The sequence below is a fragment of the Lithobates pipiens genome, unplaced genomic scaffold, assembly GCF_037356315.1.
Source record: "Lithobates pipiens isolate NorthernLeopardFrog02 unplaced genomic scaffold, aLitPip1_a1.2 Scaffold_8, whole genome shotgun sequence".
In the NCBI taxonomy this organism is placed as follows: domain Eukaryota; kingdom Metazoa; phylum Chordata; class Amphibia; order Anura; family Ranidae; genus Lithobates; species Lithobates pipiens.
In genome coordinates this window covers 682,598,363-682,623,509 of record NW_027507903.1, presented here as the reverse complement: position 1 = coordinate 682,623,509, position 25,147 = coordinate 682,598,363, and the positions used below count along the sequence as shown (strand labels likewise).

The following is a 25,147-nucleotide window of genomic DNA, read 5'->3' as shown; positions in this document are numbered from 1 at the left end:
CCTGTGGGAGTCATGCTTGTAACCACCAGCCTTGCAATGCCTCATGGGACTTGTAGTTTTGCAACAGCTAGAGGGCTACCAGTTTGAGACCCCTGTTCTAATTCTTTTAAGTACAGAGGAGAGATTTGGGGCCGTATTGTTATTCTCTAGTGTGTCTTCTTTCAGGAAATGTATAATGTTTGGGGGTTTTGTGTAATCTTCAGGCCTAAAATGTTTTTTTTTTAAACGTGTGCAAAAAAAATGCAAAAGCAGCTCTGGCAGTGAAAGGGTGAAGGGTCCATTAAAGAGCTTTCCTTTGGAAAGACAGCAAGGGAAGGAGGGCAGTAGACATGTGCGCTGACCAAAAAAATTTGTTCGTTTTCGTTTTCATTTCATTCGTTTTTTTTGCTTTTTTTTCGGAAATTCAGACTTTCAAATTTCCACATTTCTGAATTTTTGAAATCTCAGATTTTCAGAATTAGAAAGTTTGGAAATTCAGGAATTCAAAAATTCGGAAAATCGAAAATCTGAAAAAAGGAAAGAAAATCAGTAAAATTTGAAATAATAACTAATAATAACTATTAAATTATAGGTATTGGAATTTACTTTCCAAGTTTTTGAATGTAAAGAATACAAATTTATCTGTTCAAAAGAATGAAAATCAGAAAATTCGAAAACCTAAAAATCTGAAATAATAACTAATAATACTAATAATAAATATAAAATTATAGGTATTGGAATTTCCTTTCAAATTTGGCTGTTAGTGAACGTAACGAGTACGAATTTATCCGAAGTTATGAATTATCTGAAATAACGAATGCCACATCCAAACAAATGGAATGGAATAAATTAATAATAAATAATAATAATAAAAAGGTTTTATTGTTATTATTATTATTATTATTATTATTATTGTTGTTATTTATTATTATTGTATTCTTACGTTCCATTTGTTTAGATACGCCATTTGTTATTTCAGATAGTTCGTAACTTCGGATAAATTCGTACTCATTACGTTCACTAACAGCCAAATTTGAAAGGAAATTCCAATACCTATAATTTAATATTTATTATTAGTATTATTAGTTATTATTTCAGATTTTCAGGTTTTCGAATTTTCATTTTTTTTATTCTTTTGAATGTTCAGATTTTCATTCTTATTTTTGGATTTTCAAATTTCCAATTTTTAAAATTTTCGAATGTTGGATTTTTGAATTTTCAAATCTTCAAAATTTTGAATTTACAAAATTTTGAATTTACAAAATTTTGAATTTCGAATTTACAAAATTTTGAATTTACAAATTTAGAATTTTCCCAATTTCGCATTTCTGAATTTCGAATTTACAACATTTTTAATTTTCCAATTTCTGAATTTATGAATTTCCGAAATTATGAATTTCCGAAATTTTGAATTTCTGAAATTCCGTAAATTTGAAAATTTGGAAATTCTAAATTCCAAAATTCAGAGATTTGAAAATTCAGAAATTCAGAAATTTGAAAATTAGGAAATTCGAAATTTTGGAAATCTAAAAATTTGTCAAAATTTGTTAAAAGACAAATTTGGAACTAAACTAATCGCACATGTCTAGAGGGCAACAGGACTTTCAGGATTACTCTCATCCCTTGGCTGAGATGTATTTTCTGCCTATTTCTTTGTTAGACTGACTTTTTATGTACCAAAGTCATCTCTTTCTCCCTCAATTGATTTTCTTGCTGCCTTCCCTTAATTTGGTTTATTTCCTGGATATTTTTATCAGCTGTATCATATTGACTCCACCATTACTCCAGCTCCACTTTGTATCCACTTTCATTGCTTCATCAAGAGCTCTGGTGAAAACTGTTTGGTCCTTCGACTCCTCACCTAAGGGTTTCCATATCTCCTGCTTACTTTGCCCTACCTGCAACTGGTGTAGTAGGTCCACAATTATCCAGTCATATGTGATATAGATGAAGCTGTTTTTTTTTTCCTGAAGTAGACAAAACCAACAAATATCGTTCAGTGGTTGTATATCATGTCAAAAGCTTGGTAAGATCGCAATGTAAAAAGGAGACTAAACAGATTTTATTTTGAAAAAGAAAGTAGAGTGTGTTATATATAAGAGACAATAGCCACAATTATTTTTCAGTAGATGGACCACATGTAAGCAGGTTGGTAAGTCTGCAATGTAAGACACAGAGACAAGGCAGGTTTCACTTTAATATAAACATAAAAGTGTAATATTTGAGAAACAATAATATTGTTCAGTGGTTGGACAGTATGTAAACTGCTTAGACAGCAATATATTTTATATTGCTGTCTAAGCAGTTTACATACAAGGCACATTTTATCTTGAAATGGATATTCTATTAGAGTATATTATTTGAGAGACAATAATCACAAATATTGTTCAGTGACTAGACAATATGTAAGAAGCTTTGGAAGATTGCAATGTAAGAGGGAAAGGTGAGCAAGGTGTTATTTTTAAATATTATTATTATTATACAGGATTTATATAGTGCCAACCATTCGTGCAGCGCTTTACAACGTTAGGGTAGACCGTACAGTCAAAATAAAATTTAATACAGGAGGAAACAGTTTTTAAATAAACATTAGAGTGTAATATTTGAGTTACAATACCCACAAATGTTGCTCAGTGGTTGGACAGCATGTAAGCAGCTTAGTAGGGTCTCAATATACGACTTAGAGATGAGGAAGATTACATTTTGAAATGTATATTAGAGTGTATTATCTCAGTGGCAATAGCCACAAATATTGCACAGTGGTTGGACAGTAAGTACACAGCTTGGTTAGGTTATAATTTAAAAGTATAGGGATAAGACCGGTTTTATCTTGAAATAAACAATAAAGTGCAATATGTGTGTAGCACTTACCCCAGAAGGAGCTGCTGGTATTTGATTGGGTTTACCGTTACTTCACCATTCCACCGTGTCCGCCATAGAGGTCCCATTAAAGAATTTCTCACAGATTTCGGCTCAGACACTTAGTCCTTTTTCTCAATGTTTTATTGACAGAAAATACATTCCAATAGAGGGATGGAGGGTAAAGGGGGAATTCAGGTACCTTATAATTGCGGGTCAGGGGTATTTCTTGATCTAGAGGACAAACAGCTCCACCACTGGATCCAACAACCACCGGATTGGTCTCTCTCACTGACCTAGCAGTCGATGCGATGCTCAGTCATAGTCTCTGCCACAGACTTGAAGAATTATTAGAACCATTGTGCAATCCTTTGACACAGGATTGTGTAACCAGTAACTTTTGCAATATCAAAGAACAGTCACACAGTACCAGTTGCTTTCAGCCTAGCCAGCAATACTCTGAGGTAGATGACCGGGATGCATCCTCCAACTGGGTCTCCAGGCTCTTCCAGAGGTACCAGTCTTGTTGCTCAGTCCTCTCTCTAAAAAGTCCTCCCCTGGATCCTCCAGTTGCTTGGCTTCTCCCCACAGGCAAGACAGCACAGGACCGCCCCTGGATCGGTAGGCCCCAGGATCTCAGGGCCTACCTTTCAGTAACAAAGCCTCGGGCAAGCCGGCCCGAGACAAGTTTAAGTGGCAGCAGCACACCTTAGGCCAGGAGGGTCATCAGGTCGGAACACACCCTATCACAGGGTCTATACCTTAGGTACCCTCTCCCAGAATGCACAGCGGGTAGACCACTCCCACTGACTGTTTCTGGGTAAAGAGGCACTCAATACCCCCTAGCTTGTTGCAATTTCCAACCTTGGCCAACAACGAGAGCGCCACCCCTCGGCTAAGGGGAAAACCACGCAACCCAGCTGAACTGGAACAGAACCAGAATTTTAACCTAATCAGTCTGAGCTAAACTACAGCTCAGGCAAAACTAAATTTCTACTTATAGCGTCTGCCCATCGGGAGCAGGGCGCTACATGTGACAATAGCCACAAATATTGTACAGTGGTTGGACAGTAGGTAAGCAGCTTGGTTAGGTCGTGATTTAAGATTATAGAGATGAGGCAGGTTTTTATCTTGAAATAAGCATTAAAGTGTATTATGGGAGCGTGGTCTCAGCATTGGCTGCGTGAAGACGTGCTTCTTAAGAGCTCCCGGCCCGCCACTCACCTGCAGCCTTTCTCATTACAGATACCCAGCATTATGAGCCTTATCTGGTACCCCAGTTTCATCAGGGTAGTGAGTGGTGTCCCCCGATTGCTTTTAAAGACATGGAAGACTTCCTGAGGCATCTACAACCAGCGATCTCCAAGCTGGACCCCACCAAAATGGTGCCGACCCACCCTGTGAGTCCCGCTGTGGATGCAGCTACAAACACCATGGCACGGACTACACTGCAAGAGGTCAGCCATCAGATGCCCCCGTTCACACCACTGAGCGATCTCTTCCCCTGCCTGCCAAGATCACTGACATTCACACCTGACAGGGAGAGCTGCACACGCAGCTGGGCTCTGTGTGACTCACAGGCTGCTTTTGTTTCTCCTGAAGACCTGCTCCTTAGCATTGCTTCTCTGTCCTCCCGTAGAGAATCAGAGCTGCCACCCCAGGGCACAGTGAGTACCTTGCTGCCTCCCATACTTGACACAGGGCCATGCGAGTCTCACTTACTGAACGGACATTATGGTCATTTCTCCAGCAAAAAAGACCTGATTTTGAGGTGCTGGCAAACAGAGTGGCGACCGCCTTGAGGGGGAAGGTGTCTGCACTTAATGCACAGCTTTCTGTTGTGGAACAGGAACATGGCAATACATCCAAATCTATCCAGACCCTATTATTATTACAGAAAGATCCCTCAGAGCAAGTCATTCACCTTCAATCGCTACTAGACGATTTGTAGAGCCGCAGCCGCCGACAAAATATCCAGCTCAGAGGGATACCAGAGTCAATTTCACAAGTGGAACTCCGATCTACTGTAACGACCATTTTCGACAGATACTTAGATCATTCACCTGACACAGGGATCGTTTTTGTACCCTTACAATAATTTTTTTCAAATGCATACTTACCTAGGTGGATGCAGCATTGGTCCGATGGATCGGTTCTCACAGCTCCCCAAGCAGAGAGCTGCTGCCTGTCAATCAGCAGCTCTCTGCTCCCTCCTCAGTCACTAGAGCACTAGGCTGTGGAGGGGCGGGGAGAGGCCATTTTAGCTTCTCAGCAGCTCTCTGAGAGGCTGAGATGGGTGTCACCTGACACCTGGTGGATCCAGACTCCCTTTGTCATGATGACGCAGTGCCTGGACTGATTCCAATGACATCAGTAGAGAGCGGAATTCAGTCCGCTTTCTATTCCAACCCCTCCACTACTGTACGTGTAAATGGGTTTGACTCAGGCACGATTATAATATCCAATGGCACTAGGCAGGGCTGCCTATTGTCACCCTTATGCCGCGTACACACGACCGGACTTTCTGGCAGAATAGGTCCGATTGTGTGTGGGATAATCCAATCATTTTTCTTCCAAAAGAAATAGAACATGTTTCAAATCTTTCAGATGGAATCAATTCCTATCGGAAAAAACCTTCGTCTGTATTGTGGTCCGACGGACCAAATACGACACAAAGTAAGTTATTGGTTACTGGCTATTGAACTTCCTTTTCTAGTTCTGTTGTACTCCATCACGTTCAAAATGAATAGACTTTGGTCCGTTCGTGTGTGGGCAAGTCCATTCGTTCAGAACTCCATCGGAACTCCTTCAGGAAGACCGTCTGACCTTTTCTGCCGGAAAGTCTGGTCGTGTGTACGCGGCATTACTCTTCATCCTCATTTTGGAACCTTTTCTTCAACATGTCAGACACAACAGTTCCATTGAGGCCGCGTACACACGCGGGGACTGTTCGCTCAACCTTGTCCGCTGAACAGTGTTTCAGCGGACAGTCCGCTCGTGTGTGGGCTTCAGCGGACAGTTTCAGCGGACAGTCTGCTGAACAAAGTTTTTCGGAATTTCCGAAAAACTGTCCGCTGAAACTTGGTTTCAGCGGACAGTCCCCTTGTGTGTAGGCTTGTTCGACAAACTAAGTTGCGCGCATGCTCAGAAAGGATTTACACGGCGAAGGTTGCATTGCAGTGTATAGGACGTCGAATTTCTCGTCCCGTCGTACGTGCTGTATACGTCATCGCGCTAGGTTTCAGCGGACTGTTCGTTCGTCGTGTGTGCGCAAGTCCGTTCATGCTAATTTTGAGTGGACTGTCCGCTGAAACTGTTTGACGAACAAAGTTGAACGAACAGTCCCCGCGTGTGTACGCGGCCTGGTGGTTATCACCATAAAGTGGCGGCTTATGCCAATACTCCCTCACTTCTCTATCCTCCTTACTCTTGGAGTTGAAATGGTATGGCTTGCTATCAAACTTCAAGGTCAACCTCAAAAAGTCAGAGGCTTTGAATGTATCCCACCTTGCCTATATTGTAGCACACTAAGTCAACATTTCCCTTTTAAATGGACCACACAATCTATACAATACTTGGGCAGAAAAATCCCTGTGAACGTGGTTTTCTCTCTGAAATTCCAACCTCTCCTGACCGCCTTATCTGCTGACCTCAAGAAATGGGAGGATTCCCTTGTCTTGTCATGGTTTGGCCGTTGCAAGGTACTGAAAATGAACATTATGCCCAGGTTGGTATATTTACTACAGCCATACCAGCCAAGCTGCCTCATGCTTTCTTTCACTCTGTGTGATCAGCTTTCATTAAATTTGTTTGGCATGGTGGAAATCAGTAGAAATATGTTACTTAGGCCCAAACTATAAAAATGGCTTCCTTGAGTAGTTTCCTCTCCCCTCTGATGCCAATAATAGGCCATCCAGGGTACTTACCTGGACTTACTGACATGTACTTATGTTCCTTGTCAGCTCAAGGCTTACAGCGTGCCTCTCATTTCTTGCATTCCAATGGCTGGCTTGTGACGGATGCTTTGCTCCCTCGCTCATCTAACCTCCCTCTGGATCCTTGGAGGGCTCTTCAGCTATCTCATTTCCTGCATTCCCTGTCCAAACATGTACTTTTTCATCGGACATTACATTTATTCAAAGAGTTATGTTTGGGAGAGAGCCCAATTAGTGGGACTGGTGTTAACCCTTATCTATGGTCCTGGGCATAACTAGAACCTTCAGGGCTCTTGGTGCAAGAAACTGTGAAGGGCTACCATGGACTCTGACCAGGGCCCTTCCCAGTGATCCTGGGGGCCCTTTACTCCCATGGTGGGACCTTTTATTAGGATCCCACAGCAGGGCACCTTCCTGCCGTTGAGGCGGAATGCTAGAGTCCAGTCGCAAATGCGACCTTTGTGACCCTGGTAGTTCCGCCACTGGTGTTTTTTATTGCTGTTGCTTTATTTTTTTTATGATTTTTTTTACCATTTTATTTTATTACTTTACAATTTTCTGTTCAAATTTTTTTATTGTGTAGAAACATAAGAGTAAAGGTTACAGTCAGACATATTCAAGACTGAAGATACAGCGCATGACATCAGTTTAACAGGGATATAAATCGAAAACATAAACAAAGAAGACATAACTTATTAGTCACAAAGCATACATAACAGAGGATATTACGTTAGCTCTCTTCAAGTTAGAACAAGGGGAATAACGAATACCTCTGAATAAGAACTGGTATTGGGGGGAAAATCCCCCACCAAATTGCACCATAAACAGCAAAACTACTATGTCAGGATATAAGAAAACATAAGAACAGTAAATTTGTCAGTACACAGGCCTTGTTCATGGGACAAGAAGCACAAATAAGTTGTATGTAGCCATGAGCTAAGGAAAAGAAAAAGAATAAGAAAAAGAAAATAGAAAAAGAGGGGGAGACAGAGTGGGAAGAAAAAAGATAGCATGTAGAGGGGGGGGCAGAGTGGAAGTGGGGGGGAAAAAAGGGGGGGGAGGGAGGTGGTCGGCGTCGGTAGGGGTGCCCGGGACCCCAGACAGCCATCAAATCAAATATTTAGAGTGTGAACTCAGTTCATGGTTCAAGAAGGGTTGAATCAAAGTCTTGGGGGAGAAAGTTATCCACCCATGGGGCCCAAATTCGCGAGTGGCGGGGGACACGGTCCAGCAACGTCGCTTCGATCTTACTATGGATCATGGCACGAGTCACTCTATGTTTAGTTTCAGTGATATGGAGGTTCGGGGTTTTCCAAGCTTTAGCTATAGTCTGTTTTGCAGCCGTAGTCAACTGGAGGAGAAGACGGCATTGCGATTTGTTATAATCTTCCGGGATATGATTTAGGAGCGCTATGACTGGGTCGGGGGCCAGGGTATCATGTAACAATGTTGATGCAATTTGGAAAACTGCCAGCCAGAAGCGCTGTACTACCGGACATGTCCACCATATATGAGCATGTGTACCCCTTTCCCCACAGCCTCGGAAACATACAGGAGAGTAATTTGGTAGGAATTTGGAGATCCTAGCTGGGACCAGATACCACCTCATGAGCACTTTGTAATTAGCTTCTAGGGCTATTATGTTTTGAGTAGATGATTTAGTCATAGCCCACACATGGGACCAATTTTCCATATCAAAGGTCAGGTGTAGGTCCTTGGACCACTGCGCAGCATAGGAGGGAAGGGTAGTAGAGGAGTTGTTTAGGTGGGCATAGATAGCTGAGATAGTACCCGGGGCGTGAGGGTCCGAGGAGCAAGTTTTCTCGAAAAAAGACATATTTGTGAGAGAGGTAGCGGATCCAATTATTGATTGAACGAAGTGGGCTATTTGGAGGTATCGGAAGGCTTCAGTGGGAGGTAAGCCATTTTGGGTCTGAAGGGCTGAGAAAGATCTAAGAGAGGTATTAGTAACAAGATCAAGTATCCTGTAGAGACCAGCTTGGGACCATAGAATAAATGACCCAGGCTCCGTCATAGCTGGGTAAAAGCGGGGGTGGCCAAAGAAGGAGAGTAAGGGGGTATGCCGAGAGGCCAGCCCAAAAGGGCCACGCAATCTGTCCCAAATTTTTAGAGAGTGCTTCGTGACAGGATTAGTTATAGGGCCACGTGCCGAAGGTGGGAGCCATAATATATTATGTATCAGTAAAGGAAATACCTCTATCGCTTCCAAACTGACCCATAGGGGGATTTCCGTAGTAGCATGAAACAGGGTCACCTGAGCCAACTGGGCAGCTTGATAATATCGAGCAAAGTTAGGTATACCAAGACCTCCTCTACTTCTATCCCGGAGAAGGACAGATCTCGAAACCCTGGGTTTGGTTGTGCCCCAAATGTACCTGAATACTCGAGACTGTATAATACGGTGGAAGTAGGACGGGACTGGGATGGGGAGAACCCTATAAAGGTAGAGAAGTTTAGGCAGTAGAGTCATCTTAACAGCCGCAATTCTACCTATCCAGGAGACACAGAGGGGTTTCCAGGTTTCTAACAAAGAGGTAAGATGCGATAACATGGGGATATAGTTAGCACGAAAAAGTGCGGAAGGATCTCCAGTCAATTTAATTCCCAAGTATGTGAGTGTAGTAGTGGACCAAGGAAAGGGGAAGTTACTTTGTACATGTGCCATTTCCGAGGGAGAGAGGGATACATTTAGAGCTTTAGATTTCTGTTGGTTTACTGCTAGGCCCGAGACAGTTGCAAATTTATCTAGAATAGAAATAAGATTCGGGAGGGTTGTACGGGGGGAGGTCACGAAAAGGAGAGCGTCATCGGCAAATAAACATATTTTGTGAGAAGTGGATGCTACTTCGAGTCCTTTTATATCAGGAGAGCTTCTGATTAGGGCAGCGAGAGGTTCAATAGTCAAAGCAAAAATAAGGGGGGAAAGGGGGCAGCCCTGTCTTGTTCCTCTTTCTATGGGAAAAGCATCTGAGCGGAAACCCGAATATTTAATATAGGCTTGTGGTTGATTGTAAAGAGCATTCACCCATTGGAGAAAATGAGGGCCGAACCCCCAACGTTTGAGAATATAGTCTAGGTAGGGCCAGGAGACCGTGTCAAATGCTTTTCTTATATCAAGAGATAACAGGTGCATCGGAATTTTACGGGTCTTAGCTAATTGTTGGAGTAAAATTACCCGTCTAACATTATCACTAGCCTGGCGTCGAGGCATAAAGCCTACCTGGTCCTTATTGACCAATTTACCGATTATCGGGTTAAGACGAAGGGCTAAGATTTTGGCTAGGATTTTAATGTCTAGGTTCAGCAAGGAAATAGGTCGAAAGTTAGACCATAGGGAGTGATCAGTGTTAGGTTTGGGAATCATGGCTATTATAGCTGTTAGGGTATCGCGACCAAACGTCCGATTCAGCAAAAGGGCATTAAAGGATCTACAAAGGAGAGGGGTCAAGATGGGGGCAAACTTTTTATAATATGTTGCAGAGAGCCCACCTGGGCAGGTCTCTTATGCGGTTTAAGGGTCTTGATAGCTGCGAGTATTTCTTCTGTTGTAATGGGCGCTTCCAGGGATTCCCTATCAGAGTCAGTCATAGATGGCAAGGAGAGATCTTGAAATAGTTGATCAGCCATCCGGTGGGAGAAATTAGATTTAGCTTTATACAGGGTTTCAAGGCGACCACGAAATTCCCGGAGTACTTTAACGGGGTTGCTCGTGTAAGTGTTCTTACCTATTTTAAGTCTAATGGGAGCATGGGCTCTATCAGGGCATCTAAGGCGCATAGCCAATAGTGTATCCGGCTTATTAGCTTTCACATAGAGAGTATGATTGGATCTACGGATAGCCTTGTCAGCCGACTCAGCCAGCAGCAGATCCAACTCAACTCTGGATTTTTCCATCATCAATCGGTTTTGATCCGTTGGGGGGGACTGGAACTGTAAAAAGTCTTGATGAAATTTCTGTTCCAACCCAGCCAGGCGGAGTGTTTTAGTTTTCTTAAGATGTGTGGATACTGAGATACAGGTGCCTCTAATTACTGGCTTATGTGCTTCCCAAAGTAAAGTAGGAGAAATTTCAGGGGTAGAATTATTTTTTATATAATCTCTAAGGGCAACTTGTATATCTAGAAGGAAAGACTGGTTGGTGAGATGAGCTTCGTTAATGCACCATGAGCGATCTCGGGATTGTGGGATCAGAGAGGATATAGAAGTTATTACTGCGCAGTGGTCCGACCACGATATAGGGTGAATAGAGGAATCAATCAGAATCGGGGATGAAGCAACTGACAGGAAGATATGGTCAATTCTGGAGAAGGAGTCATGGGGGTAGGAATAAAAAGTGTAAGTTTTCTTAGATGGGTGACATTCACGCCAAGTGTCAAGTAGGGAGGCTTGTTGTAGTAGTTTCCGAAACCGTAAGGACAGAGCGTACTGTTCAGGAGCATATGGGGATTTGTCCAGATGTGGTTGCAGAACTAAATTGGAATCCCCACACAGAAGCAGAGTGCCCTTACAGTGAGTCTGTAAGACCTGGAGCAGATGTGAAAAAAAGGGGATGGGGTTGTTATTGGGGGCATAATAGGAGACCAAAGTAGTTTCTATATCCTGAAGTAGGCCCACTAGAATAATGTATCGCCCCTCAGGGTCTTTAATTTCCGTGTGTACTGAAAAGGGGAGGGTATGATGGATAGCTATCAGTAAACCACACTGTTTCGTGGCTGCGGATGCGGTGAAAACCTGGGGATATCGGGAGTTAAAGTATTTTGGGGTTGCGTTAGAGGAAAAATGGGTTTCCTGAAGGGCTACTATGCCAGCCTTCAGGGACACAAAAGTCTTGAAGGCCTTGACCCGTTTGTTAGGGGAGTTTAATCCCTTAACATTTAGAGAAACAATGTTTATGGGGGACATCGGGAGGGTATTTAAAAGACATTAAAGGGCGTCTCGGAACCTGTCGTCCCACCGACACACGACCAAAGGGGAAGGAAGGGGAGGAGGGAAAAAGATCAGGGAAATAGAGATAGAGAAACAAGATTTGTAAGGCAAAGACACGGAAAACTCGTGGTGGGGAGAACAGAAATCTGTTGCCCGACCAAATAGTGTGCAGACTCCCCAGCCGGCCAGCCAACCGGAGGGTCTGCATACCTTACTAGGGGGAAGCAATGACAGTTCCCCGCCACAAACGGAATCTATTGAAAACAGATCCAAAAAGTCTTTAAACAGTAATGAAATATCACATTAGGAGAGCCATTGGTAATAAACTATGAACAATAGCGTGATTAGTTAAGCACTCCTACAGACAGATTTACTATGAGTGCAAAGGTAATCGCATGCAAAGTAAAGAAGCAGGTTATTTAGATCTCATAACAGTGCTCGTATAACAGAAACAGCACAAAATTTGGCTAACAGCAGCACACAAAAAAGTACATATAAAAGAAAAAAAGAAGGCAGTAATAATAAAAGAAAAGAAAAGTTCAGGAGTAACAGGGTTCGAGCCTGTGCGACCCTAGAGGATGATATGAGACTGCATGGACCCCCCCCCCCCAAAACAGACAAAGAAAAGGGGGAAAGCCCAACACAGGACAGTCTCCTTAAGCCCTGGTGGAGGAGTTAGGCAAAAAAAGAAAAAAAGATACGAATGTGTCCAGTCCTCACACCAGGGTACCTCCGGTAGCACTCAGTAGAAGAATAAACGACAGAATTCAGCGTGGTGAATACAGCGGACGGTCGGATGCAGTCTCACAAGGCGGACGAGCTGGGGTCCCTTTCCGTACAGAAGAAGGAGCTGGTGGAGGCCTTCGCGGAGTAGCAGCGTAGGGGTGATTCGAGAACCGGGCTGGGGTTCGAGGCAAGGCCACCTCAGAAGGCTGAGGAGGAGCAACCAAACGAAGGGATTCCAGGAGACTCTGGAGGGCTTCAGGAGAGGTGCAGTTGTGTTGCTGCCCTTGAAACAAGAACTGCAAAGCGAAGGGGAATCGCCACGTATATTTCACCTGATGCTGTTGCAGAATCTGTAGCTGAGGTTTCATCGAGCGGCGCTTTGCGATCGTTAGAGGGGCTAAATGGGAGAAGAGTTGATAAGTATGTTCTTGAAAGACAAGGTTGTCCTTCGTACGTGCAGCAGCCAGTAATTGTTCCTTCGTACGAAAGAAGTGGAGTTTAATGATGATGTCCCGTGGAGGGCCATCAGGCTGTCTCCAGGTGAGGGCCCTATGTATCCGATCGAATTCCAATCGTTCGATCGGTATAGAAGGCGACAGTTCTTGAAAGAGAGCAGTGACAAAAGATTGGACATCATCGATAGTTTCTGGTATACCTCGCAAGCGCAGGTTTGATCGACGGGATCTATTCTCCGCGTCTTCCAGGCGAGAGAGAAGGGTGGTATTTTCCTCTCGCAGGGCTGTTTGCTCCCGGACCTGCTCTTGTAACGTGAGTTCAATATCATCAACTCTGGTTTCTAGATCCGACGTATGTTGGCCCAGTTCTCTGATCTCTCTGGTCAGCTTATTGGTGATCTGGTCCGAGGTGGATTTAAGTGTCTTGTGAAGCATGGTCTCCATCAGGGATAAGAAGTCCGCCTGGGATAATCCAGAGGGTGGGATAGCGGGGGGGCCTTCAGCGTGGCCATCCTCCTCATCACTATCTGTGTGGCCTGTACCGTCAGGGGAAGTAGCACGTTGCAGGGCTAGGGCCTTCGCCGCCATCTTGGACGAGGCGCGGGCTAGGGCTTCTTTGATCGGCTTAGGCTTGTTCTTGCCTCGCTGACCTGTCAGGACCATACCGTAGCGGTCAGTGGGCTTTCCGAAGGCAATATGTCGAAAAAGCGGGGTTGCAGGGCGGCTCAAACCCGTTATAATAGTCCGATGTTGTGGCGGGGAGTGCGGAGCTCTAGTGGAACACATCCTCCATGCAGAGCCTCGCGCATGCGCCCTTATTACTTTACAATTTTAATTATTTTTTACATATATTTTTTAAGACCCCCATGGGGAGGGGGGGCTTTGGCAAGATATCAGGGATCTAAACAGACCCTTGATGTCTCACTTGTGAGACAGAGAAAAGAGACTGAGGACAGAGTCCTCAGTCCCTTTTCTCTGCAACCTCAGCTGTCTGTGTCTGTTTTTAATTTATTTTCATTTGGGTTTTTTTTTTGGGGGGGGGGGGTTCGGGTAAGTCGTTATGATCGCTTTATCTTGAATAAATTTGTAAATTCAGAAAAATTTAAATTTGTTATGCTCCATTCATTTATATACGGTATTCGTTATTTTGAAAATTCCAAAAAATCCCAAATTTGAAAATCGGGGGGGGGGGGGGGGGGTTAGGGGAGCATACAGGAGCCCGGGGGGGCAGGACAGAGATAGGGAGGTGGCGGGAGCGGCATGTGGAAGAACTGATCACCTCCATTTCCCTCCTTTCACTGCTGAAATTCTGGGAGACATGGCACCACCTTCTCTGCCCTCCTATCCAGGCAGACAGAGGGCCACATAGGTTCCCTGGAGCATGAGGCCGGGTCGTGGTGGAGTAAATATCTAAGATGATCAAGGGGTTAACTGTGTGCCTAACAATGTGTAATGTGTGCTGATTATTACTACAGATCTCTTTGTTTCTTATCCTTGCTTTGTGTCTTGATTGTCAGCAACATGAATCTTTGGCTGGGACCTGCTGACAGGCTCCTGCTGTGTACAGTCCTTGCGGGTGTTGGCTCAAATGTTTGCATACCCTGTCAGAAATTTTGGCATTTATATTGAAAATTTGACTGATCATGCCAAAAAAAAAATATTTTATTCAAGGATAGTGATCACATGAAGCCATTTATCATCACATTGTTTTTTGGATCCTTTTTAAATCATAATAATAACAGAAATCACTCAAATGGCACTAATAAATAGTTTACATACCCTGGATGTTGTGGCCTTGGTACAGACACAGAAGGTGGCACACACGGGTTAAAATGGCAATTAAAGGTTAATTTCCCACATTTGTGGTATTTTAAATCGCAATTTGTGTCTGTGTATAAATAGTCAATGATTTTGTTAGCTCTCACATGGATGCTCTAAGCAGGCTGGACACCGAGCCATGAGAAGGTAAAAAAGAACAGTCAAAAGACCTGCGTAACAAGGTAATAAAACTTTCTAAAGATGGAAAAGGATATAAAAAGATACCAAAGGCCTTGAATATGCCAGTCAGTACTGTTTAATGCCTTATTAAGAAGTGGAAAATTCGGTGGGCTCTTTTGAGACCAAGTCAAGGTCAGGTAGACCAAGAAAGATTGCAGCCACAACTGGCGAAAGATATGCTCAGGATACAAAGAAAAACCCCACAGGTAAAATCAGGAGAAATGCTGCTCACCAAAAAGATGGTTGTTTTTAACCACTTAAGGACCGCCGTATTGCCATTGTACGTCATCACAATGGCACAGGCAGGCACAAGCATGTAGATGTACGTGCCTGCCTTCCAGCGGGTGGGGGGTCCGATCGGACCCCCTCCCGCTGGATACGGCGGTCCGGTTCGCTCCAGGAGCGTTCCGTGATGAGGGGATGGCCATTGGTTTCTGGCCACCCCCTCTGGATCGCTCCTGGCCAATGACAAGCTTCCTCCCACTGTGTATTGTTTACACAGGAAGGAGGAAGTGATGTCATTCTCCTCGGGGCGGTCTTTTTGACCGGACTACAAGGAGAAGACTAAAAGTAAGTGCACCAAAACACTACACTGACACATAGGTACACATAGGTACACACCCCCCCCCCCCCGATCCCCCCGCCCCCCCCCCCCCCCAGTCACAGTGTCACTGATTGCATTGATAATTTCTTTACTGATCACTGCATTCAGTGTCAGTTGTAACAGTTAAAACTGTCAGGGCAGTTAGTGTTAGGTCCAGGATAGCCCCTATCACCCCCCAATAAAGATTTAACCCCCTGATTGCCCCTAGAGTTAACCCTTTCACACCCTTTTGCCAGTGTCACTAAGCAATCATTTTTCTGATCGCTGCATTAGTGTCGCTACTGTCGCCTAGGTAGCTAGTTATTTTTTTAGGTTCACCGCCAGGTTTTTATATCGCTAGGTGCCCCGATATACTACCCAATAATGGTTTTAACCCCCTGGTTGCCCCTAGTTAACCCTTTCACCCCCTTTTGCCAGTGTCACTAAGCAATCATTTTTCTGATCGCTGCATTAGTGTCGCTACTGTCGCCTAGGTAGCTAGTTATTTTTTTAGGTTCACCGCCAGGTTTTTATATCGCTAGGTGCCCCGATATACTACCCAATAATGGTTTTAACCCCCTGGTTGCCCCTAGTTAACCCTTTCACCCCCTTTTGCCAGTGTCACTAAGCGATCATTTTTCTGATCGCTGCATTAGTGTCGCTACTGTCGCTAGGTAGCTAGTTATTTTTTTAGGTTCACCGCCAGGTTTTTATAGCGCTAGGTACCCCGATATACTACCCAATAATGGTTTTAACCCCCTGATTGTCCCTAGTTAACCCTTTCACCCCCTTTTGCCAGTGTCACTAAGCGATCGTTTTTCTGATCGCTGCATTAGTGTCACTAGTGTCGTTAGGTAGCTAGTTATTTTTTTAGGTTCACTGCCAGGTTTTTATAGCGTTAGGTACCCCCATATACTACCCAATAATGGTTTTAACCCCCTGATTGCCCCTAGTTAACCCTTTCACCAGTGATCACAGTATAAGTGTCACTGGTGACGCTGGTTAGCCAGTTAGTTATTTAGGTTCCCCGTCAGGTTTTTATATAGCGCCAGGGACCCCCATATAGTACCTAATAAAAATTTGAACCCCCTGATTGCCCCTAGTTAACCCTTTCACCACTGATCACCGTATAAGTGTTACGGGTGACTCTGGTTAGTTTGCTTTTTATAGCATCAGGGCACCCACCATTCATTACCCAATAAAGGTTTAACCCCCTGATCACCCGGCGGGTGATATCAATTAGGTTTTAGGGTCAGGGTCTGCGTCACCCCAGGCTGCGCTAGGTTAGTGCCAGTACCGCTAACACCCACACGCAAAGCATAAACCTCCCGTAGTGGTATAGAATCTGAACAGATCAATATCTGATCTGATCAGATCTATACTAGCGTCCCCAGCAGTTCAGGGTTCCAAAAAAAGGCATTGTTAGCGGGATCAGCCCAGATACCTGCTAGCACCTGCGTTTTGCCCCTCTGCCCAGCCCACCCAAGTGCAGTATCGATCGATCACTATCACTTACAAAACACTAAACACATAACTGCAGCGATCGCAGAGTCAGGCCTGATCACTGCGATCGCTAACAGTTTTTTTGGTAGCATTTTATATTTAAATCCGGAAGGCAGTGCTTGGTTTCTGGGTCCCGTACGTGGCTAGGCTCCCAAAAAGTCCCCCACATGTGGTATCCCCATACTCGGGAGAAGCAGCAGAATTTATTTTGGGGTGTAATTTGACTTATGCCAAATAAATAAAAATAATTTGTCATTATTCAATCCCTTGGGACAAAAAAAAAAATATTCAATGGTCTGAACATGGCCCTCAGCAAATAGCTTGGGGTGTCTACTTTCCAAAATGGGGTCATTTGGGGGGGTTTTGTGCCATCTTGGCATTTTATGGCCTTCAAAACTGTGATAGGTAGTGATAGGTAGTGAGGAGTAAAATAAAAAATGTATGCCCTTAGAAATCCTGAAGGCGGTGCTTGGATTTCGGGGTCCCGTACGCGGCTAGGCTCCCAAAAAGTCCCACACATGTGGTATCCCTGTACTCAGGAGAAGCAGCAGAATGTATTTTGGGGTGTCATTTCACATATGCAAATAGCATGTGTGAGCAATATATCATTTAGTGACAACTTTGTGCAAAAAAAAAAAGGTTTGTAATATTCCCGCAACTTGTGGCAAAATATAAAATATTCCATGGACTCAACATGCCTCTCAGTAAATAGCTTGGGGTGTCTTCTTTCCAAAATGGGGTCATTTTGGGGTGTTTTGTGCTATTTTGGCATTTTATGGCCTTCGAAACTGTGATAGGTAGTGAGGAGTGAAATCAAAAATTTGCACCCTTAGAAATCCTGAAGGTGGTGATTGGTTTTCGGGGTGCCGTGCGCGACTAGACTCCCAAAAAGTCCCACACATGTGGTATCCCCATACTCGGGAGAAGTAGCGGAATAAATTTTGGGGTGCAATTCCACAAATAACCATGGCATGTGTGAGCAATATATCATTTAGTGACAACTTTTTGTAATTTTTTTTTTGTCATTATTCAATCCCTTAGGACAAAAAAAATAAATATTCAATGGGCTCAACATACCCATCAGCAATTTCCTTGGGGTGTCTACTTTCCAAAATGGGGTCATTGGGGGGGGGGGGTTGTACTGCCCTGCCATTTTAGCACCTCAAGAATTGAGATAGGCAGTCATAAATTAAAAGCTGTGTAAATTCCAGAAAATGTACTCTAGTTTGTAGACGCTATAACTTTTGCGCAAACCAAAAAATATACGCTTATTGACTTTTTTTTTACTAAAGACATGTGGCTGAATAAATTTTGCCCTCAATGTATGACTAAAATTTAGTTTATTCGATTTTTCTTATAACAAAAAGAAGAAAATATCTTTTTTTTTCAAAACTTTTTCCATTTATATTGCAAAAAATAAAAATTGCAGAGGCAATCAAATACCATCAAAAGAAAGCTATATTTGTGGGAAGAAAAGGACGCAAATTTTGTTTGGGTGCAATATTGCATGACCGCGCAATTACCAGTTAAAGCAGCGCAGTGCGCAGTGCGAAATTGGAAAAAGACCTCTGGTCCTTAAGGTGTTTATTGGTCCGGGGCTGTAGTGGTTAAGGAGCACAATATGATGATACTTGAACACTTGAAGCCTTGAGCCAATGAGGCGTGTCAAGGTGTTGTTGGGCATATTGTAACCAGGCCTTTTTGTGGAACTTGTGCAGTAAATGCTTCTTTATAGCAACTTGACCATGCAGCTCTTTTTTGTTTAAGTATCATCGTATTGTGCTCATTAACAACCACACCATCTTTTTTCCAGAGCAGCCTGTATTTCTCTTGAGGTTATCTGTGGGTTTTTCTTTGTATCCCGAAAAGTTCCTGTGGCAGTTGTGGCTGAAATCTTTCTTAATCTACCTGACCTTGGCTTGGTATCAAGAGATCCCCAAATTTTCCACTTCTTATTAAATGATTGAACAGTACTGACTGGCGTATTCAAGGCTTTGGATATATTTTTGTATCCTTTTCCATCTTTGTAAAGTTTCATTACCTTGTTATGCAGGTCTTTTGACTGTTCTTTTCTACCTCCTCATGGCTTAGTATCTAGCCTGCTTAGTGCGTTCATGTAAGAGCTAACAAACAATTTGACTATTTATACACAGACACTAATTGTGATTTAAAAAAGCCACAAATGTGGGAAATTGACCTTTCATTGACATTTTAACCTGTGTGTGCCACCTTCTGTGTCTGTGCCAAGGCCAAACATTCCAGGGATATGTAAACTTTTTAACAGGGCCATTTGGGCGATTTCTGTTATCATTATGATTTCAAAAGGAGCCAAAAAAAATATATGTGATAGTAAATGGCTTGTGATTGCTATCCTTAAATAAAAGACAGTTTTTTTTGGCATGATCACCAATGTCATAATTTCTGCCAGGGTATGCAAACTTTTGAACACAACTGTATGAGTGTATCTAATGAACTTATGTTGGATTCTGACATCTATAAATAAATGCAGAGCTTTTTTGTTCATCATCTAAAGCTTTGATAAGTACCAGTAATGAGTTTTGTCTGCTTTCTTCCCTAGACTTGGAGGGTAAAATGTTCGTCTTCTCCAAAGAAACCAACACCACTCATGTTATTCTAAAACCTACAATTACAAAGCCATTGAAGGAAGTCAGCGTCTGTCTTCGTACCTACAGTGAACTTTCCCGCCAGTATTCCCTCTTCTCTTTAGCTACTCCGAAATACAGAGATGCTTTTCTAATCAGGTTCCAGGCTCCAACCACCTACACTTTATACATAAACCAACAAAACTATGTCTTCAGGAGAGACAAGGAGCCTGTGGACTGGAGCCATACCTGTGTGACCTGGGACCCGAAAACTGGGGTGGTCAATCTTTGGGCCAATGGGAAGATCTCCACCAGAAGATTTAACTGGGGAGAGGGTTCTATTGCAGCGGAAACCAGCATTGTTCTGGGGCAGGAACAAGATTCTTTTGGTGGAGGGTTCGATACTTCTCGGGCAATGGTTGGTGAAATAAGTGACGTCCACATGTGGGATTATGTCCTGACTCAGGAAGACATCCAGAAGGCCCTCTCTGGTGATCTCCATGGAAATGTCATTAATTGGAAGGCTCTACTCTATGAAATGAAAGGGGACGTTCTTCTCCAACCTAAAAATTTGCGTAAGTCTGTCATCTTAAAGTGGATGTAAACCCACTCTCATCCTTTGTAAACTACTGCCATAGTGGTTACCAATAAGGAAATTCATGCCTCCTGCATGTATCCTTACCTGTCAAATGTCTCCCCTCTGTATGTTATGAGTCCCGAAAAAACTGCAGAATCTGTGGGTGGGTCTGTTGTCCGGAGCTCGGTGGGTGGAGTCATGATGCCATTAGACTCCCCGCCCACCTCTACACTCCCCTTGTCAAAATGCGTTTTCTTCTGTGTAGTTCTTACACTGAATTTCTGCTATGATCACTAAGATCCAGTCAAAACCCAGAAAAGTCACTACGTGATTTCAGCATGCCCAATCATGCTGAGGTGTGGAGTAGCCAATCTCGGGAGAGCTGGAGAAGAAAGGAGGAGGGGATGTGAAGTACACAGAATGTCTTTCTCTCAGGCTCGTGCATGAGATATGTAAATCACCTTTCAGTCACAGCAAGGGGGAGAAACTGACTCCTATTTCTCTGTGTCCGTTTTTATCTCACTGAAAAAAGATAAAAGGATTGCTCAGAGTTGGATTAACTCTTTGTGGCAAGACTGGGCACAGAGAACATGAAATTCTATACTGTACAAGGTGCAAGCCTTAATTTAAAAAAAAAAGGGGGTTTACATCCACTTTAATTATTAAGATCTTCCAATGTTCAATACAGAATAACTCGAAAAAAAAATGGTGATTTATTTGTCATCACATCAACAATGACAATGGCAATTATAAGTGAAAAAACACATAACAAGGAATCCATGTTCTCATGGAGCAGCTAGAACAATGTTCAAAGTTGTAAACATGATTCCTAATGATGAGAATTTTTTCTGAGGGCTAAAAGTACTTCTGATTTTATAATTTTGCTAAAATCCTTTTACCCAACTCAAAACAAAAACACTGTTAATAAAAGATACAACACAAGATACATATAATCTCTATACAAACTCCATAATTTCTGTGTCTGCTCCTTGGTTGGGCAGCTGATTTCTAAAAGATTAAATAAGTTACTATCAAATAGGGATGAGCCGAACACCCCCCGGTTCGGTTCGCACCAGAACTTGCGAACGGACCCCACGTTCGTTACGAACGTTAGAACCCCATTGAAGTCTATGGGACTCGAACGTTCGAAATGGAAAGTGCTAATTTTAATGGCTAATATGCAAGATAGTGTCCTAAAAAGGGTTTGGGAACCTGGCTCCTGCCTCAGGGGACATGGGTCAATGCAAAAAAAAGTTTTAAAAACGACCGTTTTGGCGGGAGCACTGATTTTAATGACGATTAAAGTGAAAAAAAAGTGAAATATTCTTTTAAATATGGTGCCTGGGGGGTGTCTGTAGTATGCCTGTGAAGTACCACATGTTTCCCGTGTTTAGAACAGTCCCTGCACAAAATGACATTAAACGGAAATAACACCATTTAAAACTGCTTGCGGGTTTAATGTTATATCTGGTTCCTGCAATATGGTTGAAAATCATTGAGAAAAATGGCATGGGTAGCCCCCCTGCCCATTACCAGCCTATTTGGGTCTTGTACGCATATTAAGGGGAACCCCGTACCCATATTAAAAAAAGGAAATGCGTGTGGCCCCCAGGCCCTATATACTCAGAACAGCAGTATACAGGCGGTGCAAACAAGACAGGGACTGTGTAGGTTTGTTGTGTTAAGTTGAATCTGTTTGTAATTTTCAACCGGTACATTTTTAAAGTGTAGCTCCAGTCAAAAAAACTATTTTTAAGCTTTTTGGAAAACATAGGGAAGGGTTATCACCCCTGTATAATTTGTTTTGTCATCCATCTTTTTTCATCTCACTTGCTGCTGTCTCCTTCTGTTTGCAAGTAGGAGATGTTTGTAAGTTGGATGTTTGAAAGTAGGGGCCTGCCCTATATTATAGCGGTATGTACTGGGTACAGAGCACGCAGACAGCACGCACTATCTCCTAACACTACTGACTGCAAGCTCTATTATTAAAGATGGACCACTAGCTATATAGGTGAGGTGAATATCGCGGTGTATACTGCGGTCAGGGCACGCAGACAATAACCAGAAAACAGCAGAGATAAAGGGGTATATACAGATGTATACTGTGCTGTGCTGGAGGCACACACAACTTCCAATAACTCCTGCAGATGGCAATTGGGCTCAAATAGAGAACAGCTATGTAGGTGGATTATAGCGGTATGTACTGGGTACAGAGCACGCAGACAGCACGCACTATCTCCTAACACACTTGACCACTGGGCACTTAAACACCCTTAATAACCAGACCAATTTTCAGCTTTTGGTGCTCTCACATTTTGAATGACAATTACTCAGTCATGCAACACTGGACCTATATGAAATGTTTGTCCTTTTTTTCACACAAATAGAGCTTTCTTTTGGTGGTATTTAATCACCTCTCAGTTTTTTATTTTTTGTGCTGTAGCGGGGTCTCTTTAAGAACTATAAAACTACTGTTCCCAGAACCCCGCTGGTTCCCAGGATGCTTTAAGTTATGCCCCAGAGACTTATGGGGGAGGAAATATAAGGAGGGGGAGAGGCCTAGTTCTTCCTCTTTGGACACCCCCCTCTCTCCTAGCAAGAGGAGGTCTGTGCTGGACTGCTGAAAGCACAGGGCCTGAAGCCTGGGCCTTGTGCTCTTTTCCAAAGAGCTCTCTGCCAGCTTAGTTGCACCTGAGAGACATTTTCTCATCTTTGCTGCAGTACACCAGAAGGATTGAAGACTGGGAGGTCAGTGGATTCCTGTTCCTAGACGAAAAGGCAGAGAAACCGGACTTGGACTTGTCCGGGTGGTGAGAGCTGTTTAAAGACAGATGCTTTATCTTTATTATTCGTTTGGATTACAAAGTTGTTCTTCAAGTGCACCACCGAAAGATTGCTAGTGAATATTGTTTTACTGGACCTCCATTTAGATCAGTCAGGCCTGACTGCATAGGTAGAGAATGCTGGGTGATAGTTTACCCATGTAGGGAAGTAGCTGAAAAAGGGCAGCGTTAGAGTTGCATAGCAATACTTTATTATGCTGATTACTCTGTTTATCTTTATTACTGGTTACTGCAGGGACCTGTTTATGTGTTGCAATCCAAATGTTTGATTCATGTTATTCCTTTTATAAAAACAATAAGTAAAGTCAGTTATATACTTTCAAGGATTGTCTATGAGCTTGAGTTATCCACCCACACACACACACATATTTAGAGTATAAGTGATTTAATGTGTATTGCTAGATACTAACTGTGCCAAAGTGAGTAGTGCAGATTGCCGGGGGGTTGGCGGAGCTGTGCTCAGGACCCAAACCAAACTTGCGGCCCTCTTAAGTGAGGGTATCGCTATACGTGGGGGCTCGTAAATCCGGCATTTCTGAGACAGCGGTGAACACGCCAGAGGTACCGGCATGGACCCACAGGGAGTCAGAGCGTGGTGTGAAGCGGCTAAGGCCGACCCAAGTCAGTCAGTGGTCATTAGCCTCCCAGGGGAGAAATGGTCGACAGAGACCGTAGAGGAGTTAATGAAGTCAGTGTCCCCAGACCATGAACCATGCGTGATGGAGATAAAATCAGACCCAGACATCTCATATCAGTATGCGCTAGTGGAATACTGGGATGGGATGCCGGAGGCTTGCAAGCGCATCCGTGTACGGACACAAGACAACAGATCCTTTAGGTTGGCGCACGCAATAAAGGAGGAGCCTTCGCCAACGGGATCACCGCAGGCTGCGGCCCGTACCTCACCCGAGAGTCTCAGATCAGCACCGGCCACCCTTAGTGCAGAACTGTGTGCTGTCCTGGGGGAGATTGTGGCCCAGTGCAAGAAGGATCCCACAGATTACCCGATGTCGGGGTACAGAAAACTCCGGATGTTTTCAGGGAGGAAACCTGTACCTTCGGAAGAAGAGGGATTTGAAGAGTGGTTAGATAGCGCAACTCAGGCACTAGAGGAACGGGAAGTTCCAGAGCGCATAAAGAAGCAGAGGATTGTGGAAAGTCTAAAGGGGCCAGCTCTAGAGGCCGTACTTAACCTGAAGATGAGCAGGACAGACTGTAATGCGCAGGAGTACTTAGATGTACTACAGATTGTGTTTGGTGGGACAGAGAAAATCTCTGAGCTTGCTTATCAGTTAGAGCATTGCTACCAGAAAAAGGGTGAAAAACTATCAGACTACATGGGACGTTTAGATAAAATCCTGCATAGGATGATCCTAAAGAAGGGGATCAGCCCAAGAAAAGTAGATGAGGCCCGTGCTCAACAGGTACTGAGGGGAGCTCAACCCATGGATCCTATTGCATGGACACTGCGTGCCCGACTGGATGGGAAGAATCTGGAGTACACTGACCTCATCCGAATGATCAGAGAGGAAGAGGCCCTACTGGAAGAGAAAAGGGAAGAACATCTCACCGAGCCCGTCAAACAACCGGTAGCAATAGTTACACCGGCCATGACTACCGCTAGAGATAAGGAGCTGGACACTTTGAAGTTACAGATGTCCCAGGTGATGGAGATGTTGACTGCTATGATGGCGAAAGGTCAAGGGGGAGCCGAGAAACCAAGTCCTAGGAAGGAGTTGTTTCCAGATACACCAACACCAAGCCCCACTCGAGACCGAGAAGAGACGCTATGCTACAACTGCGGGGGCAGTGGCCACTTCGCCAGTAGATGTTCCAGTCCCAAGAAGAAGAAGATAGATAACCGCCAGCCGGCGGGAAAACGTCAGAGGGCCCCGGTGAGGGAGTCAACCGGGTGCCCATGCCTTTCAGTGAACTCCAAACTGAATAGAGGGAAGAGGAAGAGAGAAAACCAGACCCCTCAGAAGGAATGTCTACAAATAAGAAACGATAACATCCCTCAGCGGGTTTGTACTCCCATTACTGTGGGGAGGGTCAATGCGTACCAGACTCGAAAGAGAATAAAGTCTAAAACCAACTGGATGAAGACGGGTCCCCAGAAGAGGGTGGCCTCAACCCGGC

The 25,147-nt window shown here is 43.8% G+C and overlaps 1 protein-coding gene across 1 annotated transcript in view; it reads left to right on the top strand.

Moving 5' to 3' along the window:
- LOC143962130 (uncharacterized) overlaps window positions 1-25,147 on the top strand; it is a 66,267-nt gene that overhangs the window by 5,878 nt on the left and 35,242 nt on the right. The window contains exon 3 of the mRNA XM_077471456.1: window positions 19,564-20,163. Coding sequence (XP_077327582.1) covers window positions 19,564-20,163 — 600 coding nt within the window. The remainder of the gene's footprint in view (window positions 1-19,563; window positions 20,164-25,147) is intronic.